General features: G+C 38.1%; 1 protein-coding gene across 7 annotated transcripts in view; it reads right to left on the bottom strand.

Annotated features, from left to right (window-relative positions):
* Positions 1–18,617, bottom strand: part of Phf20l1 (PHD finger protein 20 like 1) — a 70,765-nt gene that overhangs the window by 5,149 nt on the left and 46,999 nt on the right. For all 7 annotated transcript variants that reach the window (XM_029548277.1, XM_029548274.1, XM_029548275.1 and 4 more), the window contains 6 exons: positions 9,031–9,195; positions 8,152–8,333; positions 7,164–7,263; positions 5,231–5,426; positions 1,512–1,902; positions 190–352 (listed from right to left, as the gene is read on the bottom strand). In XM_029548277.1, coding sequence (XP_029404137.1) covers positions 190–352; positions 1,512–1,902; positions 5,231–5,426; positions 7,164–7,263; positions 8,152–8,333; positions 9,031–9,195 — 1,197 coding nt within the window. The remainder of the gene's footprint in view (positions 1–189; positions 353–1,511; positions 1,903–5,230; positions 5,427–7,163; positions 7,264–8,151; positions 8,334–9,030; positions 9,196–18,617) is intronic.

The following is an 18,617-nucleotide window of genomic DNA, read 5'->3' as shown; positions in this document are numbered from 1 at the left end:
AATATCCAGCTACCCTGTATTGAGCCTACAACAACCTGCATATGCTGAATACAGTGTAAAGAAAGAGACAGGTCTCTGCAGGCAGGTAGTCTATCCGTAGTTTGCATTCTACAACTTAAGTTAAAGAGCTCCTTCATAACAACACTACCCACATGACATTAGCTACACCTGAGCTCTTGGCTACATTACCGTCCACTTCTTTTTCTATGAGGTCCATCCTGCTGGTGACTTCATTCTGCACATTTTCTATGTGCGTGAGGAGATTTAGCTGCCACTGAAGATGCGAGTCTCCTGGGCCCTCCGTGCCCTTTTTATCATTATAAACAAACACTTTATTCCCTGAAGCTGGATTCTTCTCCAAAGGACCAGTGGGAAAAGTAGAATGAAACAGAATAAAACAAAACACAGAGAACTGGATGAAATGCTACTTCAAAATGAGAAAGATACAGAAAAATCTATTATCCTACTTAGGTAGGCAAGAGCCAATCTGACTCTGAGAAAGTCTTTGGAGAAAGTTCTTACACACCATCAAATTCCATCTGGTGTTCTTCTAGAATAAAGGTATCCCTATATCCCTCCTCCATGCCTTCTAGAGCATGATCCAGAGAAGAAGGTTCTAGTAAAATGTGCTAAGTAAATGAAAATTCCATTCCATAATTGGAATGACTAAGTGATTTTCTTTCTCAATTAATTTTAACTGGTGACACAAATGGAGTGAGGGCAAAGCAATTATTGGAAAAAAAAAAAAAAACCAAGGTAACTGTCAAAGACTGGTTTAGAAGTTCAGTTAATGGCAAACTGGCCTTTACTGTTATGGTTACACTGATGAGATAACAGAAGGTAAGAATCCTTCAAAAAACTTCAGAATGCAAAAATTTAAAAACATACACATACAAAATATGGATTTAGATTTGCCAACTGCCTAAAGGTAACTAATTTCATAGAAGGATATTAATTTGTCAAAATAATTTATTATAAGTTTCATAAAATATAAGCTTTCCAAATCAGTTATGAACTTCTGGCAATGATTATTTGACATTTAAAAAAGCCAGAATAGCAAAGAACTAACTTAAAAGTGGACTTGCTAGTAAGAAAGCAATAAAGCTTGAGGGCTGCTTTCAATCTCAGTGCTAAGCACAACAAACAGGAGACATGTCTACACAGTTACTGCACAATGGGGTTGATACGCCAACACATATGCTTTAGTGTGGTGCTCTGTTCAAAACACATTAAAGGAAGACAAATTATGACTCCATATATACCTGAATGATCCCACACAAATTAATTTTCCTTTTGATATACAATTTGGCTCATTGATTTCTAGAGATATTTAAGTATGCTTAGGAACTGAAAACTTCAGGGTAGCAGTTGAATGGATTATAACAACTCAATCTTTACGTGGATAATGTTTTGTGATGGAGAAAGGAGAACAAATCTTTAAGCAGGTATTTATGTAGGCTAGGTGTGTTTAATTCCATCAGCTTCTTCTCTTGCTTTATGGGAACCATTACCTTCTCTGACACTCCCCGATCTTTCACTGAGTACAGAAGATGGCTTCTATCTGGCAAATGGAGTTCCCCATCTTCTTCAAAACTGCTAGGATCATCATCATCATCATCATCATCATCATCATCATCATCATCATCATCTGAGCTTCCAGGGTCTGTGAGAGACTGGCAGTCCTGACTAAAGCTTTGTGGCTTCTGATAGCTGTGTTCGCTTGTTATATAAGTTTCCTCCATTTTCAGGGGTGGCTCTTTGTGGTTCTGTACATACTTCTTCCCCTCTGAGTCAGCTGTGTCCTGAAGAGTTACTTTTCTCTCGGCTTCAGCTACTACCTGATCTTGGTCTTTCCTCTTTCCAGAATAAGCCCAGAGATGAAGGTCAGGATGATGTTTATTCCTTAAAACAAAAATGAAGAAATAGCACTTCATGGAAAGAATGGCAACAAGCTAAAAATTGTGGCAAATTTGGTAACCATGTGAAGAAGGGGTCAGGACCCATGACGAAGTTGTCCTTTAACTTGACTCTTCTAGCATTTTACCTGAAATCCAAGTCCTCTCAGTTTTAATAATACAATAATCAGAAAATCAACAATGAACTTACTTCTGTTGATTATTAGTGACACTGTCTGATATATACCTTTATAGAATTTTCGTTGTCACTGTATGTAGTTTATGTAAACTTTATAACCTTTAATTAATCAAAAAGCCATCCTTATTCATGAGAAAAAAATTACAACTGAACACATAAAAAGCAAGTCTATTCCACTGTAGCAATTGTAAATGCCATATGATCTTACAGACTTTTTCTGTACATACAAAATTATTAATAAGCTGGAGAGATGGCTCAGCAGCTGTTCTTACAGAAGACCCAGCTGATTCGGTTTTCAGCACCATATCAGGCAGCTCACAACTGCCTATAACTACAGTTTCAGGGGACTGACTCTACCCTCTCTGGCACACTTGGTGTATATACATACAAGTGGGTTCTCACATATACACATAAAATAAGAACAATTAAATCTTTTTGCTGTTGTTTCTTAAAGAGGGGTATATATATTTTTCTTTTGTACAAGTAGGCTTCACCATACTTTTCCTTTTTTCTTAAACAGCACATGGTGGGCATCTTGCCACACCAGTACACACGAATTTTCTTTATTTAGACTTTAATGGTTAAATGATAATAATTGCCAGTCTAGTACATCCCATCAGCTCTCCAATATATGTGTATCATTGTACATGTAAGAATACTACAGTCAGGTCAATTTCCAGATAAAGAACTGCAGAATAGAATATACTTTTATTTTAGTTACTGTACAATTGACCTCTAAAGAAGTTCCATTGTTTATACCACAACTATGGTTCATGCTCACTTAGGGTGTTCCATTTTAAATAAGAATTAGATCATATGCAGTAGTTTGTAGCACAATACATTCTGCAGTAAGCAAAGCAGGGCTCCACTCAGAATTAAGTGCAAGGTTACTCAGAAGGCATGACTCCTCCTACCTTCTGGTAGGAGGTTCTCAACCTTGCTAATGCTGTGAACCTTCAATACAGTTCTTCATGTTGTGGTGACCCAAACCATAAAATCAGTTTTGTAACTACTTCATACCTGTAACTTTGCTATTGTTATTAATTATATCTATGATTTCTGGTGGTCTTACATGACCCCTATGAATGGGTGGTTAAACCCCCAAAGGTTGAGAACCACTGTCCTACAGGCTCAATGATGGCTGCAAATTAATAATTTCAAAATTAGCTTTCTAATTAATAATTTCAAATTAGCTTTCTTCTAGTAATATCCATTTATAATTTCTTAGTTTAAAACCTTTTGTCTTTTAAACTTCTAGCAATTTAATATCTAGAAAACAGTCACTTAAAATTCTCAATAGTAGAAGGCATACTAGAAAGAAACCTAGTTCTTTGGCTTCACAGCCTAGTGAAATGAATCCTGCCATGCCATTTGAGGACAGGTGGCATAACCCTCTGAAAACCTATGCCTATAGCTGAATCCCAATTCAGGATGACTTTAAAACCCAAGGTCTACATTATAATAATGATAGTTTCAGTACACATGCAATGTACCAAAAAGACCAGGCTCAAATCTAACCATCAGGCAATGATAGAAAGGCATCATTTAGGGAAACTAGAAGACCTGAATGTCTAAGCAATCCTAATTCATTTAGAGATTATGCTTTGGTATAGCTGGAATGGTTGGTCAATATACTAAGGAGGAGGGTATGTCAATAAAATTCCTATTATTCAGGGCCTTTGGTCAGGGGCAGAACAGCATGGAAGAGCTACTGTTCTGCTTCATTAATATGAATGCTGCTATTAGGTATGAAGAATGAAGTAAGGGAAGAATGGAGTCACAGAAATGAAAAGGTAGAGACTTTTCCCATTAAAGTAAGTAAGAGAGTAAGCAGAAGAGCAACTCAAAGGCACACCAAACTTAGGACGTGCAGGAAAAGATGTGAGGCCCGAGAATGCAGATGGGGCAAACCCTGGGAAGAATGAGCACAACATTTACATTACATAAAATAAAGACTTTCTCCTTTATTCTTTAAACAACTATGGTCTGGCATTAGAAGAAAATGAGCAAAAGGCCTCAAAACTATCCAGATATGTTACTGAGAAGGACCTAGGCTTTCCTTAAAGAAAAACTGTCTGAAGGTATAAAATGTTATGAGGCACAGCAGCAAAAGTGATCCTCAATCTGCTGCCTTCTCCACTCTTTCTGAGTCCATCTATGGTAGTTAAGAACACATCCTCATAGAATGACTTCATCTCACAACATTATTAGACATTGAAAACAGACTCGCCTATCAGCTACAGTTAGCTATGTGCACAAAACATTAGCTCTAATTTTTTTTTTTTTTTTTGAAATAGTAGGATGTGGACCAGGTATACAGAGCTTGTCATTATCCAAAGGGTTATTCATTCCTTACTCCCCTAACCCCCAAGACAGGATTTCTCTGTGTAGTTCTGTCTGGCTGTCCTGGAATTCACTGTGTAGTTCTGTCTGGCTGTCCTGGAATTCACTGTGTAGATCAGGCTGATTTCAAACTCAAGAGATCCACCTGCCTCTGCCTCTGCTTCTCTGCCTCTCTGCCTCTCTCCCTCTCTCTCTCTCTGCCTCCCTCTCTGCCTCCCTCCCTTCCTCCCTTTCTGCCTCTCTCTCTCTCTGTCTCTCTCTCTGCCTCTGCCTCTCGCGTGCTGGGATTAAAGGTGTGTGCTACCACTGTTCAACATTTTTCTTACTGTAGATTTCTTTTAAATATTTTGTCTTCTGAAGTGCTACTGTGGACTTCCAAAAGACTACCTGATAAACTATCATACAGCCTATGAAGAAAGACAGTTGTATTTTTAAACTTCCCTCCAAATAAAATAATTTTAAAAAGCTTACCTGCATTTGTTCTTTTTAAGTTCGTTTTTACATTTCTGGTTAACTGATGCTATGCTTTCATTACTTGGATTTGTATTTGAGATGTAAGAATGGGTCTGCAGACGGCTCACTGGTTAAAAGCACTTGCTGCTCCTGCAGAAGACCGGGTTCAGTTCCCAACACCCACATGGTGGCTTATAACTGTGATTAACTCCAGTTCCTAAGAAGTAGCCCTCTTCTTGCCTCTGCAGGCACCATGCCCATGTGATGCACATAAACACAGTCAAAATATGATACACATAAAATAAAAATGTTTAAAAATTGTTCCAGGCAGTTCACTTACTTTAGTATTCCAATCTTAAGCTGTAATCCATGCAGTACTTCAGTTACACCATAGACATCAGCAAGAAGATGATGTGTGGAAACTATTTTTTTGGCATTGAGATGAGAATAATTTTCTTTTAAAAAAGATAACCCATACATTCTTCCATTATTCAACCATTCCTTATCATAACGATATTTTGCACTCCATCTCTGACCTGCAGATGAAGTTGACAATGAAGTCATAAAGGATTCTACTTATCCAGATCCTTGCTCCCATTAATGCTCCTCAGTGAATAAGACAAGCTCTACCACTAAAAGAAGACTCCAAACTCAGATAGCATGCTGAGGGAATGGTGAGATGACAGGAGCCCCTCAGCACTTCTGCTTTGCCTGCACATGAGGAGAAGGAATGCCACTGAGGGGTAAGTGGCAGGTGACATCTGCCAAGGGAACTGATACATGATTTTCAATTGTTATCTACCAGCCACCTTTCCTCTAAGATGGCTGGCAGAAATCATAGGTCTTTCCTTCACTTTCTGCTACAGATAAAAACAAAGCTACAGATGAGCAAGTAGGGATCCTGCCTTCATGACAATGATTTCACAAATTTCTACAATATTTTAGAGCTTGATGCTAATGCATACTGGATCCTCTTACAATTAGATGCTCCTGTTTTAACTATGAGGAGGATAAATAATTTGAATCAGTCATCTTTCCAGTGTTAACAGATAGAATGTACCTAATAAAGGCAACTGAATGAAAAGTGAAAGTCTCTATTTGTTATTGAAACATAAAATAAATAGCAAATATCTATAATATAAGCAGAAACAATAAAAAAGCATTTATATTCACATAGCTCTGAAGAATTCTCTTGGTTCTTTGCATATATGAGGCCAGAGGATATGGTTCTTTACCACTTTTTACTTCAGCTTTTGAGACAGGACCTTTCATGGAATCTGGAAATCACTGATTTGACTAGATTGGTGGGCCAGCAAAGCCCAAGGATACCTTATGTCTCTACTTCTACACTGCTGGGATTATAGGCATGCCCAGCTCTTTACATGGATATAGAGACCAAAACACGGGTCCATTTCCTTATCCCTCTCTTGCTTTAATTAACTGATTAATTCATTAATTTTTATTTATTTATCTTTAAATGTCTGAGTGCTCTGTTTGCATGCACACCTAGATGCCAGAAGATGGCATCAGGTCTCTTTACAGAGCTACCATGTGGTTGCTGGGAATTGAACTCAGGACCTCTGGAAGAATAGCCAGTGTTCTTAACTGCTAATTGATTTCACCAGCCCCCTTTCTTGCTTCTTATATTTTTTCCTTTATTCTTTCAGTGAGCATGAGACCAGTTCATCTGCCTAGTTATTCTCTGCTTCGATAGCTGAAAATATATTCTACATGCAGAATGTGTTACTTAGCATAGAAGTAGGCATGACAAAGCAAGTACAATGGCTTGGGAGTTAAAAAAGCTCAGTTTTTTATCTCAGTATACACTCAGTGGTACCTCTTCAGGCACAAATATATGACTTCCCACATCTAAGTGCTTCATCAGGGAAATAAAAGATATAATTAAGGCTGTGGAATCTTCTTTACTCCTCAAAAAATTGGGTAAACTTTTCAAAACTAATCAGATGGTTAGCAGGCAATGAATACTAGTCCAGCATAAGTAATCCCAGCTAGAAATCAATACCCAGAGTAGGCAAAAGCTAGCCTCAGGAGAAAGTCATGAACTCCCTTTTCATAAGATAGTAAGTAAATATATCTACATCAATGTGCTTGTGCAGGTGATTACTATGAAAGTCATGCTGTAGCAGGCAAAAAGTATCTTCAACCCACGTTATGGCAGAGGAGTCTAGCTAACCAAGAAGTGCAGGTGCTCTACACAGTGGCCATACTCTGGAGTCCGCGTCACACAACCCACACGGGGCGGAGGGCCTCACCCGGAGGGTCCCGACAGATGTAGCAGATGTACTGCTCCGGAATGCTGTCCTCCAGGAGCCCCATGCACACACTGTGCTGCCAGCATAGGCACTCTTCACACTGCAGAAAACAGAAGAGACCCATAGTGCTGGCAGAATCGGCACCCACAGACCAGAACAGGACAGGCAAGGCAAGGACTCACATTGTCACCTTTTAACTAGCTGGCCTGCCATCCTGTCCTGCTAATTCAAGTCCTATGTGCCACAAGAAAAAGTCATGTTTAAGATGAATTTCATCACTGAAATATTCAACTATTTTAAGAACTTCTTTATATCAGATCTATTAAAATATGCTTTAATAAATTATAAAAACACTGAAGCAAATCTGTAAAATGTCAGTGCAAAGACACTTAAGTAGTCATGTGGTAAAGCTCTAAATTCATAGCACCTTTATTTGAGAACACCACTGACAAAGAAAAAAAGGTGGTTACTTTTTAAATCTTGTAACCAGTATCTCCTAATTTTTCTACATATTGACACAACTGTGGGCTATGCTTCCTTGATTTCTTAGAGACACCCTTATAAGCAGAGGTTGCTAACCCTTGCAACAAAGTTCTCCTTCTTCTTTGGGAATTCTGGACATTTGGGTTCGCTTCCCATGCCCTAAAGGGTAAATATATATTGCTGATTATTAAGTGTCAGTAAAACACCATGCTGTAGCCAACTCTATCTACACTGTGGAGGAAGACCCACCTTCAGGGCTTTTAAATATTTCAACATGAAGGCCTCAATCTGTTAACAGATAACATAAACTGAACAGTGATAGTCACAAGCCAAGTGTCTACTTGATTCAACGCAGAGATTTCCTAACCAGTACTGCTAGAACTGAAAGCATGGCAATGTGTTAGACACTACTTTTAAGGTATGGCTAATGAAAAAGAAAGGCTCTCTGGTCCATCTGCTTAACACCCAGTGATCGAGAACTGCAGGGCAGAGGTTGGTCAAGTACCTGGATCATGAAGCCATTCTCCTCATCCAGTTCACAGATACACCGTACAATCTCATTAAGAGCATCATCTTCATCCTGAGACTCCTCAAAATTAGTTGAATCAAAGTCCTGGTTGTACTCATCCCCGCTCAGAAGCAGGCTCTCTGTGGAAGAGTCATCCAGGAATTCCACATCTGACAAATCTGGAACACATAAAAGTACACACCATTTCAACTATGTCGTGTATCAGAAAGCAGCTATCGAAAGGGAATATAAGCATTTCAGCAGACCAAACCCATTCAAACTGAGTGCCTGCCTCTAGAACAACATTGAAATGTTTTGTAGTTCACAAACTCTGATGAAAGTAATACTGAGTAGCCACTGTTTTCCTGCTAACAGGTCATGGCTAAGGCTAATGCCAACAATGAAACTTATTAGTTTCTACACAGTTTGCAAATGTTTGACTTAATATTCTCAAATATTAGTCCTTTTTGGTCATGAAAGAATGAGTTATTATTTGCACTATATAGTAATACCCTTTTAGCCAACTACCATTGCACTATACTATATGCCAAGCATTATACTAGGCGTTTACACACAACGTATGGCATGGTTATTTGTTCAACCAGGTAGTGATGAAGGCAGTTAAGCATCAACTGCTTAGCTGGTCATGGTAGCTCACACCTCTAAACCCAGCATTTGGGGGCTGACACAAAGTGATCAATTGTTTGAGGTCATCCTGAGCTACGCAGCAAGACAATAAATGAATGGCAATAATAATGTAAGAAGAGATTTTAAACTAAAAGGAAGTAGCATGCAATTAACATAAACACACATGACAGAAAGTTTGATACTGAGGAATCTCAGGTCTTATTTTAACCACAATACAGTCACACATACTTTCACCACTAAGATCAACAGACAGAATTGCTCTCGGGTACTGATAAGTTGTAGTTTTCTCTGTAAATGTGCTTCGTGGAGCCAGAGAACTCCCAGAAGATCTAGTTAGTGGAGAAGAACACCTTTCCAAAAAGTCTAGGGAACTGTCTTCATAGTCCGAATAGTCTGAAACATAAGAAACAGAAAGACACGTTACTAAAGTCTCAAGAAACAAAGAGTTATCACAACTCATCAAGACACACAAAGTCATAATACAACCACTTCACCTGTCATCTGGGACCAGCTAGCTGATAGGTGTACTGACAAGAACAAGCAAAATCAGTAACCCCATATGGTGTAGACACATGGGATTACCAGGAGCTAACTGATACCAGTACACTCTTAGGAAGAAATGGTGAAGGGTCATTTCTACATTTTCCTCCATCATTTTCACAGCCATGTCTGCAGCAAGATAGGGAAGAGAAATTAGCCTATTTCTCTCGATTATGGTAAGAGGTTCTCCTACTCTTACCTACTTCTCTCTAGTATAACGATAGTGAAAATTTAATCAATTAATCTTACACATGCACACATAATACAAACTTCTGAAGGAAATAAACTGGTGTGTCAAAGGCCTGCTGTTCTCAGCCAGCTATAAGTCATACAGGCACAAGCAAGGAAGGCCATACAGCTTACCGAGAGAGATCTGGGAATAGAGGGAGAGGAGCCGAGGTAGGATGGAGGCTCTGGAGCCAAAAGCACATAGCACACTTGGCAAGTTCATGACTGCTGGGGCATAGTGAGAAATAAGTAAGACAAGCTGCCCTGTGAGCAGTGGCAACAGGGTACAAGGGAATTTTTGCATTAATTTTTAGGCTTTATTCTAATATAACCAATAGCCATTTACAAGTTTTAAAGGAAAGCATGATGAAGCATAGGTCCACTTTGTTTTTGCAAGTTCATTCCAGTGCTAGGACAGAGCAGGAAGTAGAAGATAGATGAGAAGAAGAGAGGATGAGTCACAGCCATAGCTGTGGTATACACACTTATGCCAGCTACTTAAACTAGGAAGGCGACAGCTGAGAGGAAGCTGAGAACAGACATGCAGTAACATAGAGTAGAAGCTGAGAGCAAGGGTGGAAGGCACCACGACAGTTTTCTATTTGATGAACCAAGTGCTGAAAGTGAGTCTGTGATAGGGCTAGCAGAAGATATAAGAGAAGAAACAGTTAGTTAGAAACGGGATTTTACTTTAGATGGAGAAAACTACCTAGACACCATCTATCTGCTTCTAGTGCTGGAATTTCAGGATTTCAATAGGAAGGACATTCTCTTCATTTTAGCATGGACAGAGGAGGAGATGGACATGTTCAGCAAAGTGCATACAAGTGGACAGAAAGCAGGTTTTCACGTCCTTTGTCTAGTGTCTCAACTGAGCATGAGTTAAAGACATTCACCAAGAGAGGTCAGAGTATGTAACAGACGGGCAAGGACGTTTATATGAACCCAATCGTGTCAGTATGCTTGGTAGTAAGTTCAGTCCTTCTTGTATGTTCATGACCTAGTCCCTGGTTCCTGTAAATGCTTACATATCATGGTGAAGGGGAATTCACATTGCAGGTTAAATTAAACTAGTAGGCTTGCTGTAAAGGAGGGAGTTGCTACAAGCTATCTGTGGGCCCAGTGGAATCCAAAGGGGCTACTTCAAATGAAAAAGGCAAAGGAATCAATCCAGGCAAGAATTGGCTGGCTAATGCCCCCTTGAAGATGAGAAAACTGGAGACAAGACTCGTGGCAGCCTCTGAAGCCAGAAAAGGAAGAAGCACAGACTATGGACTATTTGCTGAAGCCTCCAGAAAGAAAGCACAGCTTTAGCTTAGAGAACTATTTTGGACTCCTGACCACCAGAATTTGAAGTTGTTTTGCAAACAACTGGTATTTAGTAGGTATCTATGAGAGCTTACACAATGGTCACCATACAAACTAGAGCACAACTAACCTGAAACCAATTAAAGACTGCTAAGAAGACAGTTTAATGAAGTTCTGTATGCTAACTCTTAATACTCTCAGAACTAGAGTGAACAGAGTTTGGTGGCTAATGCTATTTTATGAACCAAGGAATCACAGCAGAACACATTAAGTACACAGTTCAAAAATAGCCCAATGTTATCAGCAAAAACAAAATTCATACCCATCCTGGTAGGCTGATTCCAGAAACCTCATTCTTTTATTTTTTTATTAGATATTTTCTTTATTTACATTTCAAACATTACTCCTTTTCTTGGTTTTCCCTCTGAAACCCCCTATCCCATCCTCCTTCCCCCTGTTCACCAACCCATTCACTCCTGCATCCCTCTCCTGGCATTCCCCTTCACTGAGGCATCGAGCCTTCTCAGGTCTAAGGGCCTCTTCTCTCATTGATGTCCAACAGAGCCATCCTCTGCTACATATGTGGCTGGAGCCATGGGTCCCTCCATGTGTACTCTTTGGTTGGTGGTTTAGTCCCTGGGAGCTCTGGGGGTACTGGTTGGGTTATACTGTTGTTCCTCCTATGGGCTGCAAACCCCTTAAGTTCCTTCGCTCCTTTCTCTAGCTTCCATATTGGGAACCTTGTGCCCAGTCCAATGACTGGCTGAGAGCATCCACTTCTGTATTTGTCAGGCACTGGCAGAACCTCTCAGGAGACAGCTATATCAGGTTCCTGCCAGCAACTATTGTGGATACACTATTGTTGGCATCCACAATAGTGTCTGGGTCTAGTGACTGTATATGGGATGGATCCCCAGGTGGAAGTATAGAGCAGGAACCTCACTCTTAACTAACAGCCTGTCAGAGGACTAGAATTTGAAGTTTATAGAAACTGGAATATCTGGTAAAGCCCAGGTTTCTGTCCACCATCCCAGTATATAGGAAGTGGAAACACTGCCATGCCATCCTGCTACTGCCACATGATTGCGCAATCTCTATATAATACAGCTTTACATCTGTATAACACTATAATATAGCATAGGCAAACATGGAAATGGTGATTATTATACTAGATATGTTGTTTAGCACTGCATAATGATAACTTTAGTTAATCTTGATGCTGCTTATGAGCAACAGAAACTGCTTTAACTATTCTAGAGGAGAAGAGACTAAGGCATATAAAATATAAATGATCTGCCAAAAATTATTCAGCTATAAATGTTATGCTGAGGAAATGAAGCCTATAACCTATAGTGACTTTTCTCTGAGCAAAAGGAAATGAAATAGGCCAATTATATAGTAGTGAAAGAAATCATAGCTATGTTCAGAAAACAAACATAGCTGGCACTTAATTTATTCTATATTAGCAAATATATACAATGACTTGGCATTCTATATCTTACCTACATTCCCACTTTAATCTCCTCTGGCTAACAGGAAGAAAGTCTGTTATGTTGCAAGAGTCAAGTGAGGGTACCATTACTACCCTTCCTTGATCCGTCCAGCTTTGGGACAGATTTCATAACACAGCTATATAAATATCAGGCCTTCCAGGTAGACATTGATGTGTGTGCCCTATCAGTTATATTAGATAGACTAATGCTTGCACACAAGCGCACTGAAAAAAGTTGTGTCCATTATAGTCTTGGGTTTTCTGCATCTTAAGCTCTACTTCTGATTGATCTCTGGGGCCTTTGGTCTCACAGTCACAGGCACATGAAAAAGACCTCCACAAAGGAACAAAACTAAAACCTGATAAAATGTCACTCATAAATTCCAAAATGGCAACTTACCATCCACAAGGTGAAAACAATGCCAGTTTTCTATCTAGAAAAGAAGTTCTAATAATGTCATATTCTCTAGAAAAATTACATTTGCAGAGAGAGTTGGAATCTAAAGAATTCGTCTACTCTGATTATCCACTATGATGCCTCCTAAGTTTGTGTGTTAAAATCAGCTTTATTAAATGTTTAATGAATATCAAAATGATAGCACATAAAGTATATTGCTAATACAAAACACTCAGGTTGCGTTTAAAAAAAAATAGTTGTCAAGGCTTTTGTGTCACTTTCTAACTTGAACTAGTAACAGTTCTGTCCCTTTACCTATGAATTTTGGCTCATTTTTTTCTTTATGGTTTAGGATTTGGCTAAATCACTAAAATATATACTGCTTAGTAATATAACTTTGTGGCTTTACATAAATGAAATTATTCTCTTTGGTGACCTCATGTCCCGCTAAACATTCCATAGATGCGACACTTTTATCCTGTGCTGTGAACCCCACTGGAGGAACATGTGTTTTCTTTTGGAGACTTGGGTTCCTTGCAGAGGTCTGTGTCTTTTGATGGATTTGCTTTGAATCAAGGTAAGATTCCTCAGCAATGTCTGGGTTATGTAGCAGTTTTCCAGCTTCATGTGCTGACACTCTTAACCACTTCCCATAGCCATGGCACAGCTGTTTCAATTTCCTTAACAACTTCTGATACTATCTACCTTGTCTCTTTTTTTTCCCCCAACATCCCAGTTATAAATTGTACTTGGCAAGGTTTTAAAAACCATTTATACCAGGGATGCAAGGTAGGGTCAATATACAAAAATCCACTAACATAATCCACTATATAAACAAACTCAAAGAAAAAAAATCACATGGTCATCTCATTAGATGGTGAAAAATCATTTGACAAATTACAACACCCCTTCCTGCTAAAAGTATTGGAGAGATCAGGAATTCAAGGCCAGTACCTAAACATAATAAAAGCAATATATAGCAAACCAGCAGCTAATATCAAACTAAATGGAGAGAAATTAGAACCAATTCCACTAAAATCAGGAACAAGACAAGGCTGCCCACTTTTCCCATATCCATTCAATATAGTACTTAAAGTTCTAGCTAGAGCAATAAGATAACAAAAGGAGATCAAGGGGATACAAATTGGCAAAGAAGAAGTCAAGGTATAACTATTTTTAGATGAAATGATAGTATACATAAGCAACCCCAAACTTCTACCAGAGAACTTCTCCAGCTAATAAACAACTACAGCAAAGTGACTAGATAAAAAATTAACTTAAATAAATCAGTAGCCTTTCTTTATACAAATGATAAATGGGCTGGGAAAGAAAACAGGAAAACAACATCCTTCATAACAGTCACAAATAACATAAAATATCTTTGTGATTCTAACTAAACAAGTGAAAGATATGTATGAAAAAAATTTAAGTCTCTCAAGAAAGACATTGAAGAAGACCTCAGAAAACGGAGAGATCTCCCATGCTCATGGATTGGTAAGATTAACATAATAAAAAAAATGCCCATTCTACCAAAAGCAATCCATGGATTCAATGCAATCCCTATCAAAACTCCAACACAATTCTTCACAGACATGTAAAGAGTAATTTTCAATTTCAGATGGAAAAAACAAAGAACCCAGGACAGTGAAAATAACTCTCAACAATAAAAGAATTTCTGGAAGAATCACCATCCCTGACCTGAAGCTGTACTACAGATGCCCCACAATGGAAGAATGGATACAGAAAATGTGGTTCATTTACACAATGGAATACTATTCAGCTAGTAAGAATGAGGACATCATGAGTTTTAATGGCAATGAATGAAACAAGAAAATATCATCCTGAGTGTTAACTTAAACCATTAGTGAGTGGTATGTACTCACTAATAAGTGGGTATTAGTAAAAAAAAATTACAGAATACCTAGGATACAATCCACAGTATTCAAGAAGTTTAACAAGCAGAAGGGCCCAAGTGATGATGCTTCAATCCCACTTAGGAGGGAGAAGAAAATAATCATGGGAGGCAGAGGGAGGAATCTGGTTGGGAGGGGAACAGGGAGGGGAAAGGTTGTCTTTTCACCTCTTCCTAATTTTTTTTTAAATGAACTAAAGTTTGAAATTTTAATATGGCCTTTTAAACTGTTCCCTCTAGGGTACACACTTCAAAAACCATTTTTTTTTACCTATTATATAAACATATTTTCCCGACACTATATTTCATATTTGTGTATTTTTCACATATTTATTTTTTAATAAACCTGAATTTAATTTTTATGGATGGCATAACAATTCAATTTCTCCACATGGAGAAGAGATTCCTCCAACAGCACTTACTAAAAGCTTCCTCTTTTACTTCTAACCTTCAGTGCCAGCTCTGTATAGAAGTATGTAGATCTGCTATGTACTAGCTATTTCATCTCCAGCACCATGCCTTAGTAACAACAGCGGAATAGTAATTCAGTCTTTTTCTTCCTGAATTATTATTGTATTACTGTATAAAAGTATTACTGGCTTTTTCCTCTTCCCTTTTTCAGTACTAAAATAAGCACTAGCTCTATAAATTTATTTATCATTAACTGACATCTCTTTGATACTGAAAGATCCAACCCATGAATGTACATTCTCTCCACTTACTTATTTAATATTTCTAAACAAGCTTACAATCAGCTATGCACAGTTTAACAGAATCAGCATACGGGCCACCAAAAGGTTTCTGTTGACTTATGGAGGTAGCAATGTTTCTCCTTTACCTTTACTGTGTTGAATTTTATGAACTTATTTTTCTGATATTCAACTACATTTGCATTCCACCTATGTTCATATTCTTCCCATGAACTGCTAGAATAATTCTGCAATATTTATGACATTTTACAATTATATGAGAAATGAGAACCTATGATCATCCTTCTTTTTATTGACAAGTTATTTAAATCACATAAGACACAGATGGGATTATATTAGTTTCCTATGGGTGCCACAAAAAAGTACCATAAATCTGATGGCTTGAAACAAAGTAAGTTTATTCCATCAAAGTTCTTTAAGTCAAAAGTCCCAAGCCAGGTATTGACTGGTAGGCTCCCTCTAAGGTTACAGCAAAGCCTCCTGGCCTCACAAGCATCTGACCTCATTCCTTGCATCCATCTTCACATGGCCTCTCATCTCTGAGTCTCAAAATCCTACATTTAGGGGTCTACCCTAAATCCTGATGTCTCTTTCTGGGATTATTTTTAAATCACATCAGGGAATAGCTTGTTGCCAAATATACTGGTGCTCATGACTATAAGAAGTTAGTACTGAATATATATTTGGGGAGGGTACTATTCACATCTTCTGTGAGACATTCCCTATCTTTTCTCCAATTTTGAAATTATTTACTTATTTTTCTAGGATAGTTTCAGTATGTTTTGGAGGCTGGATTCAATCTTCTGCACTAAAGTCATGTTCCTGCATCAGCTTCCTAATACACTGGAACTATAGGAAAGGAAGACAAAATAACTGAAAAACAAAAACAAAAACAAAAACCAAACCAAACAAACAAACAAAAACTCCTTCCTTCAATGTTTAGAAGAAATGAACAGTAAAACTTCTTTTAGAGAGGTTTTAACATATTAGTTATATTTCTTTTAAGTTTTGGTGAATATTTACTTTGAGCTTAATTTCTAGCAACCATCTCTTTCCATCTAACTTTTTCGGTTAAAATAAGATTCTAGCATAGTTTAACTTATTAATCTTCTTTCATCTTTATTATTTCTTATTCATCCGTGCTTATTCAACATTTCTCGTATCTGTGCATGTACATGCTTGAGTGTAGGTAGCACATATATGTTCAAACGCATGTGGAAGACAGATTGCACGTTGTTCTTCAGACAGTGTCCAGATTTTCATTCTTACTTTTTGTAATGGGATCGCTCACTGACCTGGAACTTGTCAAGGAGGCTAAGCTATTTGTCTAGTGAGCCCCAAAGATCTACCTGTCTCCACCTGGCTAGCACTTAGAGTCTAACCTTGTACCATCAATCTGGATTTTCCAATTTCTTAACCTGTAAGCCTATGCTAATAAAAATATATTTTGCTCTTGTAAGTATCATTTTAAAGATCTGGGCAATAATATATACTTGTTACCTTATACATTCAGGAGGCTGAGGCACAGGAGAATTTAAAACATAGGCTACAGAATAAGACCCTATGACCCCAATATAAAGCAAAGCAACAAAACTACACTAGTAAGCTTAGACATTTAATATTTCCATCACCTTTCACATCCTAAACATCTTTCTATTTTTGCTTTATGTTATAGAGTAATGTGAGTTATAGTTTCTAAACAATGGAGTAATTCTATTTATCTTCATGGAATTGCTTATAGTAGACAACTGTGATCAAATATCCATGATTAACTTTTTCACTGATTTGTTTAAAATTGTATCACATAGTTTCAGAACTGCTTGTGACAAAACTTTCATTCCATAACTGTTGAGTCTGGTGTTCTGTTCAGGTCTATTATATCAGGTGTAATACAGTCAAAGCTGCTTCTTATTCTTATAGGATATGGTTTTGTTCTGTCTTGCTTTGTTTCAGTGGGGCAGGGGCAGTGGTGGTAGTGACAAGGTCTTGCTATATAGCAGTGCTTGGCCTGGAACTTTCCATGGTCTGTAACTTGCAGTGAGTAATCCCACTGTTACTGTCTCCCAAATGCTACAGATGTGTGACACAACATCTGACAGAATGTTTGCTCTTCGTAGTTTATTATCAAAAATATAGTAACACTATTCAGTGACAACATTCTGAAACTTATGTCTAAAGTTTATAACTATAAAGTGGACCATACTTTTATCAATACATGGTAATAGATCTCTATCCTTATGAATATTTTGTTATCCATATAGTAACTTTTCTCGTAGTTGCTTGTCAGGTTTTTCTATGTTTTTATTTTCAACATTTCTTTGTCCTACCTATTCTTATGTTTGCATATATAATTTATACATACTAGATAATTCAATTTTACAAATAAAGTAGTTACAGTTGCATCTTAGATGTCCTTTACAAATGCATACATTAAAGGCTTGCTTTGCCATGTACCAGCACTTAGAATCTCAAAGGCAGGCCTTTGAGAGGTAATTGGATCACAAAGGCACTAACTGTACCAATGGATGAAGCCACTGAGAACTTCATCACTTAAAATGCACTACCATTGGCCTACTGGAAGAGGCATGTCTTTGAAGAGGCATGAGTGCGCACACACACACACACACACACACACACACACATATGTGTGTGTGTATATATATATATATACACACACACACACATATATACACACACAGCATCATCTTCTCTTCTCCTTTCTTCTTGGCTACCTGACACAAGCTGAGCAATTAGCACTCTTTGCCATAGGATTCTATCTCACCACAGGTTACAAAGCAATGTAGCTGTGAGCTAAAACAACCCTTCTGTCCTTTAAGATGGAAGTGCTCTCAGGTATTTATCATAAAGGAAAGTTGACCAATGCAGATGCTACCCACCCTTTTATAAATGAATGTGTGCAGCTGTGTATGTAGATGCAGGCATGTGCACATGCATGGGGAGGCCAGTGGACTATCCTGGGTGGCATTTTCAGGGATGCTATTTACTTCCTTTGAGAAAGGTCTTTCCTGGAGCTCACCAATTTAGCTAGAATGGATGGCTGATTAGCAAGCCCCAGAGATCCTCCTGTGTGTTCCTCAGTGCTGGGATTACAAGCGTGCACTCCCATACCTGGACATTTTATGTGTGCTCTGGAGAAAACCTTAGGTCTTTGCTCTTGCGAGAAATATACAGACTGAGCTGTCACCTCAGTCCTGTCATTTATTCTTT

Source organism: Mus pahari, chromosome 17 (assembly GCF_900095145.1).
Source record: "Mus pahari chromosome 17, PAHARI_EIJ_v1.1, whole genome shotgun sequence".
Taxonomy (NCBI): Eukaryota; Metazoa; Chordata; class Mammalia; order Rodentia; family Muridae; genus Mus; species Mus pahari.
Note: the sequence above shows the minus strand (reverse complement) of the source record. Positions and strands in the feature narration are given on the sequence as shown.